The sequence below is a fragment of the Tachysurus fulvidraco genome, chromosome 23 (assembly GCF_022655615.1).
Source record: "Tachysurus fulvidraco isolate hzauxx_2018 chromosome 23, HZAU_PFXX_2.0, whole genome shotgun sequence".
In the NCBI taxonomy this organism is placed as follows: domain Eukaryota; kingdom Metazoa; phylum Chordata; class Actinopteri; order Siluriformes; family Bagridae; genus Tachysurus; species Tachysurus fulvidraco.
Window position 1 is genome coordinate 14,273,798 of NC_062540.1, and position 10,366 is coordinate 14,284,163.

Below are 10,366 nucleotides of genomic sequence, written 5' to 3' on the forward strand. Positions count from 1 at the left end.
ATTGTATAGTTTTAGATTTACTACTTTAGAATTCTACTAAGAAAAACTGAGATAACCTCTGTTTTATATACACACCCTAAAAGTCCATGCTTTTTATGTTCTCTATTGTCCATTGGATTTATTTTTTCTGTTTACTCTGCATGACATTGCCCCTGTTAATTTTATTGTTCTGGGGCAGCAACAGCTTAGCATCATGGATAAACGTTTAGTTTAAACTTTGATCAAGGACTCACTCAAACTGAAATAGCTCCATTCGTGTCAGTGATTGACAACTACCACATTATTGTTTGACACTTGAGAAGGAGGCTGGCGGGTCTACAACTTTATCGCCGAAAACAAAGAAAATAATTTAGCATCCCTGAACGCGAAGTCACTTTTATTGCCAGCCGGAAGGTAACTTTAATGGTACCACCCAGTGTGTAACCAGGAAAATTACAGTGTGATGCCTTTATTCCTCCCATTTCTTAGAAGAAGCCTCATGATCTTAACTGCACAAAATGTCCAGTTAAGATCATGATGAATGGCTGAAGAACAGAAGAGAAATGTTTTTGTTAATAACCGACATTGGATCTGGTTGCCTTGTGGTAAATGTTGTCTAATTGCATACAATAGACTGAACCCAAACACAAATCCGTTATGATTGACGCAGCATTCTCATATTACTGATGTGTTAAAACTGGAGGCGCTGCTGACAGTTAATACTGAATGTGTTTAAACCTAGGGGTTGGTATGGAGAGGATAAGCCATCGTTTCCTTCAGAATTCTTCTATTGTTCTATAATCCCATTCTAAATGACATAACAGTTACTAGGAAACCAAGTTCCTAAGCAACATAGAAGTTGTTTACTCTGCTTCTGGTTAGTTTGTTTAGCAGACTCAGTGGGCTGCCTCAGTGCTTTTGGTGTTTGAGACAACTGTAAAAACAGCAAGCCTCAGCAAGCATTTCACCTCACTTTAGATCCACTGATTCTTTTACTGAGGTAAAAAAAAAATTGACATTTTTTGTTATTATTGTTACTATAGACATTCTGTCTAGCAAAGTGACTACACATAGTACTTAGTATTTAAGGCAAGACACTACAAGTACAAATGACCGTTTTGGTCATGTCAATCACTCAAGAAATAAAAATGTAAACAATGCAGCAGTTAGATATGAATGTTAATAGGAGGAAGGCTTTAGCTCCACCTACTTATGCATAATTACTCCATGTCTTTGTTTCCATTATCATAAGCTTTTTTTTTACTAACCTAAAATGGATATTTTTAAAATGAATTAAAAAAAAAAATCTCGGTTTCTAGATGATTTGCGTCTATGATTTATGTTATGATGATTTAAATATGATGATTTAAATATGATAATACTAAAAAAAAAGATATTACAGAGGAATGCTGGAAAGAATTGGATTAATGCTAGATTTTATACTGATTTTTTTTTTTTTAAATAGTGCATGGTTAATTCTTAAACAATAAAGAAATTATATTCTAACAAACTGTTTTTAAAGAGTGTCTTCACAATATATTTATATTAATTGTTTTTTTTTATTCTATTTATGTAGTGTTTTGACATTTAATGTGACCAACTCTATAATCCCAGGTGTCTGTGTTTCAGCGATGATCTTTAAATTCTTTACAGTTATTGTACGATTCCTTGTTTTATTAGTTTGGTATATTAGTTATTACTTTGTTTATACAATAGATGTTATTGCAAAGCTGAAGAATAACTGAAACTTATTCACTTTTACACTTATTCAACATGTTTTGTTTGCAACAACCACACACGCTGCAGGTGGGCCGGTCTTTATAAGCCAGCGGATGGAAAATACATTTTCTGCTTCAGTAATCTAGGTCAGCAGTGGGCAGTGATCGTAATAGTGATGTCAGCTGGGAGCAGGGTAGAGGTTGTTCAGAGTGCTGAGGAGCTGCAGCGTGAGGATCATGTCAGCACAGACCCTCCAATAGCCACAGAGGAGTGGCAGGGGGAAGCTGATGATGAAGAGAAGGGACACCTGCCAGCCGTTCTGGGAAAGACAGTGACACAGGAGCCTGTGGGCAAAGATAAACAGCACAAGAGGACGGAGATGGAGAAGTCTCTCGGGAGAAGGCTGGATGCTCAAGGGACGAACAGAGAACAGGTGATCCAGGCAGATGGCGCTGCAGCAGGTGTGTGGATGCGTGTGCGTGTAAAGGAGAGAGGGGAAACACTGTCATTAACTCAGGTCTTTCTACTAGCTTGTCTGGGCCATATGATAATTAGTCTCATGAGATTTGCAATGTCTTACCTGGGAACATGTTTGATATGGAGAAAAGTAAGATTTCTCAGGTTAAAGCAGAATAGATTATAATTATAATAGAACATTATCCATTATTATGGTGTGACAGACTCATAATTTAATAATTGACTTTTTAATAATTGAATTGTCCAAAGTTTGTTTGTGTATTCTGTTTAGAAACTTTGAAATGATCAAATAAAATCAATCAAATCAAATTTTATTTGTCACATACACATACATACAGGATACGACATGCAGTGAAATGATCATGACTCGAATGAACCACTCCCTTCCCTTCATCCTTTATCCAACATACTGTGAAAATAGGCCTATCTAAAAATCTATTTTGTATTAAAATGCTAGTTAAAAGGCAAGCATATCTGAGATGTTTGATGACACGCCTTGATTATGGTTTTAACTGATAACACAGAACTCTTTTACTTTTCACAAAACTCTTTTCTTTCACATTTCAGAACAAAGCACATACTACCATAGCAGGCTAGATTGCAGTTTATTGTTTTCTCTTAAAAACTCCAGCTTACGAAACTTTGAGAAATCATACCTTATTACAATTTTTCCCCCCCATGTGCAACTGGCCAGACTCTGACTGCTTGGTTGAGCACACTCGGAGTGGGTGTGTGAGTAGGAGAGCACAAGTAAAACACCAGAGACAAGCTGTACAGGTGCACAAACTTCAGAGGAGAAACAAGAGCCCAGAAGAGTCAAAAAGACCTGGACCCTTCTTCTATTTTGGAGGAGGAAATGGGGAATCTATGTGAGTCTTAAGGAGTCTGATAGCCTAAAGGGAAAAAGCTTATGCATTAAGTACAAGTCTAGTATATCATTATTAGTGTCGTCCTTTTCCACCAAAATCACTAGCTGAAATCACAGATAGCAAACTTGTTTCTAATGACAAACACTATGGCAGCCATAAACAGTCCTACAACAACACCTAATGCATGCCATTACACATACGTCATGACATAAATCTTTTTGTGTTGTTTTAACATCAGCTCTGCTTCATTAAGAAACAGCATAATGAATTAGAAAATTAGATTAGAAAACTTTCTTTATGAAATGTTATTCATCACTGATGTATTCCTTATTCATGGCTAATTAAATGAGAGATCTCACCATTTGTTTAAAGAACCTGAATAATTTAAATAAAACTGTTTAAATCTATATATTTGTTATTTTATGTAGAGTTGTTCCATACTGTGAGAGCAATGGCTGGCAGCGTATTTACGACAAAAGCAGACTGGATTATGGAATGAAATGGTGTGAAGTGAAATCTACCCAAACTTACTACCACTTCAGAGAAGGTGATTAACCAACAGTGCATTTTTATTTATTTATTTTTTTTGCATCAATTAATTTCAGTTGGGAATTTCTATTTTTCTGATTTGTCTTTTTAACTAAAGGAGAACAGTTGGTGTACCAGATCCCAAACAACAGAATCTTGACCACAAAAATAGGTCTTCTGAACAGTCTCAGAGAGTATGACAGAGTCATCAGCAAGATCAACCATGGAAAAGGACAGAGGTCAATTATTTGACTATACCAGAATATAAAATATCATTATAATGAAAATAATTTAGACAAACTGTAAAAAAATGGACAACTGAATGTAATTTATAGCACCATGATATGTAGTGGGTAATTTGACTAGGAATATAAAAGTCATTTTCTGTCAACAAGGTTACAACCAACAGCTCTAGACATAGACTAATCAGACATAACATTAAATCCACTGACAGATCAAGTGAAAGGGGGGCATGGTGGCTTAGTGGTTAGCACGTTTGCCTTACACCTCCAGGGTTGGGGTTCGATTCCCGCCTCTGCCTCCGCCTCCGCCTTGTGTGTGGAGTTTGCATGTTCTCCCCGTGCCTCAGGGGTTTCCTCCGGGTACTCCTGTTTCCTCCCCCGGTCCAAAGACATGCATGGTAGGTTGATTGGCATCTCTGGAAAATTATCCGTAGTGTGTGAGTGTGTGAGTGAATGAGAGTGTGTGTGTGCCCTGCGATAGGTTGGCACTCCGTCCAGGGTGTATCCTGCCTCGATGCCCGATGACACCTGAGATAGGCACAGGCTCCCCGTGATAGTTCGGATAAGCGGTAGAAAATGAGTGTGAGTGACAGATCAAGTGAATATTATAATGACGTGGGGACTGAAGGTTAATCCATCTGGTCTGATAACACAGACGATTTTCTGTAGAACAAATTTAATTCTGGTTCTGATAGAAAAGATATCAGAACACAGTGTATCACAGCTTGCTGCATATGGGGCTGGGTTTTGGTGACAAAAGGGGGTCTTACACTGGAGCATTGAGCACTTGGTTTCAATGTTATGTCTAATTGGTGTATGTATAATAAAGTACTGTAATATCTTTTACAAAATAAAATAACACATAATGCAGCACATTTGCTCATTTGGGTGACGCTTTTTAAGATAGCGACTTACAGCTGATGCAGAACCCAACTGAGCTGAAGGTTAAGGGTCTTTCTCAAAGACCCAGACATGGCAGAATTGCTGAGATTTGAGCTGTAATTCAAAGTCTTAACCACTCAGCCACCGCAATTAACACAGCAAGCTTGCATAGCTTCAACCAGTTCTGCCACTGAATTCACATGAATTTAAAGATTTTTCTAAGCAAGAGAAAAATGAACCTTCAGCTAAGTTGTATCTTGCATCAATTGTAAGATGTAATCTCAAAAATCATCAAATAAATAAGCTCGGTAAAATATGTTTACAGTTGTGTTGTATAAAACATTATACTTGGCAAATTTTTTGGCAGTAAATTATTATAAAACTTATTGTCAATGCTTTAGAGCATAGATATAAGCAACAAAACTGATCAAATACATGTATATGTAAGTAAAGTATATGTATAGTGTAAAAGTATTATGTTGGACAGTTTTTTACTGTTGGAAGGTCTTTAAATTTAACTGTATGATTTTCTTGCAGAAGACTGGAGATGGGCGAGTTTATTCCAGACACGTTCCGTATGGATGTAAAAGTCGAGAGGGAAACTTTCTTTTCCCAGCAAGATGGTATACTGTAACTGTGATCAGTAGTTACACGTTCATTTTATTTTCTTAAACATGTCTGTAGCACCTCGGGAAACCCATCCTCTGGTGAAATATTGATATTTCCTTCTATATTTTATTCTATTCTTATTCTACTGTGAGCTTTCCTGGATTGAAAATGATTCTCTTTTGCAAGCATTCTGGTTAACCCCCAAATGAACATTTGTGAATGTTTCATGTTCTGTTCCTGATGCAGGATTCTGTGATGACAAAAGCAACATATGGATCTGCAAGCCAACCGGACTGAACCAGGGTCGAGGCATCTTCCTTCTTCACACACCGGAGGATATTGCAGCCTTCAGAGCCAGGATGCAGGTGTTAGCAGGAAGCAAAACAAATAAGGAGACTGCTTTGAGTATGTCACAAGCAATGATTGCTCAACGGTGTGTATTAAAAAGGTCTAAAACCTTCGTAACTATAGTCATTTTTTACATCTGTATTGACATTAAAGCATCTGCATTTTTGAAGGTACATCCAAAACCCTTTGCTCCTAAAAGGAAAAAAATTTGATGTAAGATCGTACTTACTTATCGCCTGCACCTCACCGTACATGGTGTTCTTTCGTCATGGTTACGTTCGGCTGACCTGTGACCTTTATGACCCCAAGTCCAACAACCTCACCGCACACTTGACCAACCAAGTAAGTCTTCATTTATTCAAATTACCTCTAATAAAATTTCCACAGACACAGGTTGCTGCAAATTCTCTCTGTTTTGAGTTCTGATCATATCACTGCCTGTGATTTGAACGCAGTATATGCAGAAGCGAAATCCTCTGTACAGCATACTGAAGGAGGAGACGGTCTGGTCCATGGAGCGCTTCAACAGCTACATTAACGACAGGTTTATGGTGCCGAAGTCTTTGCAGAGAGATTGGGTCTTAAATGTTTTCACAGTGAGTTCTAGTAAAGTTTGGCTCATGATGTTAACAACTCTCAATTCATAAACTAAACTAAAACTCATTTTAGGTCAATACAAATGAACTGAATAGATAAACTAACATCTAATGAGTGTATCTGAATCTGAATAAGATTTATACATTCAGTTATGTCAGTGGAAGGTCCTCAAGGGCATTAAAACAAACATGTATGTACATATATGTGTGTGTATCCACAGAAAAGAATGCAGCAGATTATGACTCACTGCTTTCTGGCTGTCAAATCAAAGCTGGAGTGTAAACTGGGATACTTCGATCTGATTGGCTGCGACTTTTTGATTGACGAAGACTTCAAGGTGAGATTAAAACACTAAAATATACAGAAGACAGAGACATGGAAATTAGTTATAGGGTCTCACACAAAATAAATGAATTCATTATTAATAACTGCAACTAATTTATAATTCTTTTAATAAAGTTGAGTGTAAATATTTCATACGACAAACCAAACAAAAAAAATTTCTACTACCTTTACATTGAAAACTATGTTTACTGAAGTTAACAAAATGTTCATTAAACTCACTAAATAAGAACACTAAACAAAGTTCTAAAACGCTGCTAATGTTGCCAAATAACTACTGCTTTTTCTACAGTATATTCTCACTTATAAAGCAGAATGGTTCTCTTATGTGCGACCCGCTGGCATGAAGTGTGCAAAATTAACAGGAAACCGTAGTATTAAAAGTGATATGGCAATCTTTTCAGTTCCCTCAATGGTTATGTTTTTCAGTTTTCTAACATCAGAATAAATCTCAGACATCTAAATGCACTGAATCCCAGTCCCACCCTTTGGTGTATTTTAAAATTTACCCGTGCCAAGTAGTTGCCAAGCAACGCGTGTTCCTGCAGCAGTAAACATGTGGTCCCCAGGCCAAAGATACTCACTCACTGGATTATTATGCATTCACATGTGTGCAAAGAAAAGGATTTAAGCATGTATTCACAGCAGGTGATGTTCTACAGATGTTAGGAGGTATTAAAGGGAAAACCAATAACGTGTTGGCCTTTACAAACCACCAGTGCAGCTTCAGTGCATTGATTCTACAAGTCTCTGGAACTGTACTGAAGAAATAAACAGCTTTTTCCAAAAAGATATTCCTGTATCTGGTGTATTAACAATGATGGTAGAGCACATTTTGCTTCATGCTTTCAATTATGTAGCGATCTGATGGTCCTCATACAGTACCACTAGTGTATGAGGGTATGCACTAGCCTGTGCATTAGGGAAGGGGGGAAAGTGTTTAATGTCCTCACAAAATAACAGAGCGACATTTCCATTGACTAAAGCCTTAACATGCCCGGAAAGCAAAACAATTTAATCTCCACTTCTCTATGCAATATTATCATACCTGAGATTATCAGAGGTTGTGTATGACTTGTGTATGACTTGATGATATGTTGCTTGTGATCTGATTGCCTAACTAAAATATGCACAATGACATTTTAAACAAGAAGTAACTGCAGAAAATATGTTCCATTTGTGTTTGGACCGTCCATCAAATCAGGAAGTAAGAATTTATATTACCAATTAACAATATCTATCTTACAGTTACACCACGAATCCACATTGCTTTGCTTTCATCTGATCTTTTTTCATCTAGTGGGTTTATATTTTATTATCTGTTCTATATAAATGAAATAAAATTGTGGCTAGTGAGGAAAGGATGCCATCTAATGGTTAAACTTTCATACTTATAAGAATACTTAGAATTTCTACAAATCATATGTTACATTAACTGGTAAAAAAAGAATTTGTAAAGTATTATTGCATGCATCGCTACACCCTGCGGTATGTATGTTATTCTGTGCAGGTCTGGTTACTAGAGATGAACTGTAATCCAGCTCTTCACACTAACTGCGAAGTGCTCAAAGACGTGGTGCCCAAAACAGTCACGGAAACTTTGGGTGAGAAGCCAGCAGGTGTAATAATGTATATTTATATCAGCTGTCAAACTCAGCTAGCCTTTATGAGCTGCACAGTATAGCAGTCTTTCTGTTTTTCAGACCTGACCCTGGAGATCTTCAATAAATGCTGCTCTGGCCTAAAGCTTTTGCCCCTGAGCAGTCAGAAAGATTTTGTTCTACTGCATTGTGATGACACTGAGGCTGTGTTAGTCACCAGACAGAGAAGCAGAAGAGCTCTCAGAACAACATGTTCCAAACAACAATCTTGACACTGGCACTCGATATCTAATGCATGTCCATCTCCCTCTTTGGTTATTTTGTACAACCCCCAGGTGCTTTCACTCATACCAGCCAACATGTACTAAGGCCAAAGCAAAATTTAGATAATGAACAAGCTACCTCATTCACTTTATCCAGTCATCCCGAGTCCTCCTCACACACCGATCATGGTGAGGTTTTAGAAACAGGCCAGAATACTCCGAGTACAAAATCTGCAGTGTCATTCCCACAAACATAGACTGCACCTAGCAGCAACCTGAAGTGACCTCTGTGACCTTGGACCTCAGCAAGCCAGATTGTGAAGGCAAAAAGACTGTAATTATTTCTCTGACTATATACATGCTGAATGATGACTCACATCACTGGAAAACTCATGACTGACTCTGGCCATGCAGAGCAAATGGATACTCAGAAAGAGGGTTGGAATCAAATTGGAGATGCATGAAAACATGAGCATAAATGCTAACACTTTACTTCTGAATTCATGACACTATTTACGCTTGTTAAGGCGTTGCTGTCAACTGATATAAACTTGTAAATGGTGGCTCAGTGTTTTTGCACAGTTTGCCTCACAGCTCTGGGGTTGGAGTTATGAATCCCATTTCCATCCTGTGAGTGCAAAAGTTGTATGTTCTCTCTTTGATTCGTTGAAAGACATGCATTGTAGACCGAGTGGCATCTCTACATTGTCTGTAGTGTGTGAATGAGTGTGTGAGTGTGACACCCTGTACAGAGCATCCCGGATCCCTGCGACATCGTGTAGAATAAACAACACGGAATAGATGAACCTTCAGCTAAGTTGCATCTTGCATCAATTGTAAGATGTAATCTCAAAAATCATCAAATAAATAAGCTCGGTAAAATATGTTTATGCAGATGATGCCTACTGGAATAAGTCTTTAAAAATGTGAATGTAGATCTATACCAATAGTCAGGTTTTTAGTGTGTATGCAGTCTTAGAAACACCACACACCCCCCCCCCCCAAATTACTTAGGAAAGACAAAGTCATCCTCCATTGCTTCTATTTTTGGGTTGCCAGATCTTGACATAAAGCCCATCAAAATCATTCCAATGCACAAACACTGGTCTTATTACAGGAGCTTGTGACTATGACTAACCCTATGTTCATGCTAAAAAGCAACAAGTTGCTCAACAGTTTGTCTCTCATATGCATGTAATGGCCAGTACTTTTGTTTCTTATGGGTGTAAAATGCCCAGATTTTATTTTTACATTTTTTTTTGTGTGTGTTTATGGTGGTAGCTATATTTAGCTAGTTAAACACACATTAAATAATGCACAGTGTATTTTTTTTTATTATTATTTATATATTTATAGATTAGCAAAGTTAGCTAAACATACTGGCTATGAATACTCACTAGATACACCAACAATTTCAGTTACTTCATTCCCGTTTTGTTTAGCATATATGTATTTGACAGGAAAATGTAAAACCACAGTTATAGGTTTTTCTTCCATATTTGCATATGAAACAGTAAATGGGAACTCATTTCAGGTAGGAAGTAAAGTTGTGTGTGGGGAACTAAAGAAATGTTAAACCACAAACATAGGATTGGTCCCAGGAATCATCCAGTCCAACGGCTTGGCTTGCCACTGTCTGTGAAACATGCGTGTACGGAGAAAATGATTATTCACTTTGTCACTGGTGAGTGTGAATGTGGGGTAGAAGATTAAACAGTTCATCAGTTTCGATGGTGTGAAAACAAATGTATTACAAGTCTAAATAATCAATAAAGCAAGCTGACAGTGTGATGAATAACCACATGTTGCCACTAACTCGCTTTATTCTAAGTGACAAAAAAAACAAAACAGCAATAACACCACATACTGCCAAGCACACACTAGTAAACACACCTCGTCATTTAGCTGTG

The 10,366-nt window shown here is 37.4% G+C and overlaps 1 protein-coding gene across 2 annotated transcripts; it reads left to right on the plus strand.

Annotated features, from left to right (window-relative positions):
* The first annotated feature begins 825 nt into the window (after positions 1 to 825).
* Positions 826 to 10,257, plus strand: ttll10 (tubulin tyrosine ligase-like family, member 10). 2 transcript variants are annotated; one of them, XM_027170381.2, is made up of 12 exons: positions 826 to 979; positions 1,786 to 2,159; positions 2,870 to 3,044; positions 3,473 to 3,591; positions 3,691 to 3,811; positions 5,234 to 5,319; positions 5,552 to 5,738; positions 5,824 to 5,995; positions 6,109 to 6,249; positions 6,471 to 6,587; positions 8,103 to 8,196; positions 8,296 to 10,257. In XM_027170381.2, the coding sequence occupies exons 2-12, from the start codon at positions 1,874 to 1,876 to the stop codon at positions 8,463 to 8,465; spliced, it is 1,668 nt and encodes a 555-aa protein (XP_027026182.2). In that variant the 5' UTR covers positions 826 to 979; positions 1,786 to 1,873; the 3' UTR covers positions 8,466 to 10,257. The 2 variants fall into 2 exon arrangements, with proteins under 2 accessions (XP_027026182.2, XP_047663127.1); XM_047807171.1 differs by having other exon boundaries at positions 5,237 to 5,319.
* Positions 10,258 to 10,366: the final 109 nt, after the last annotated feature.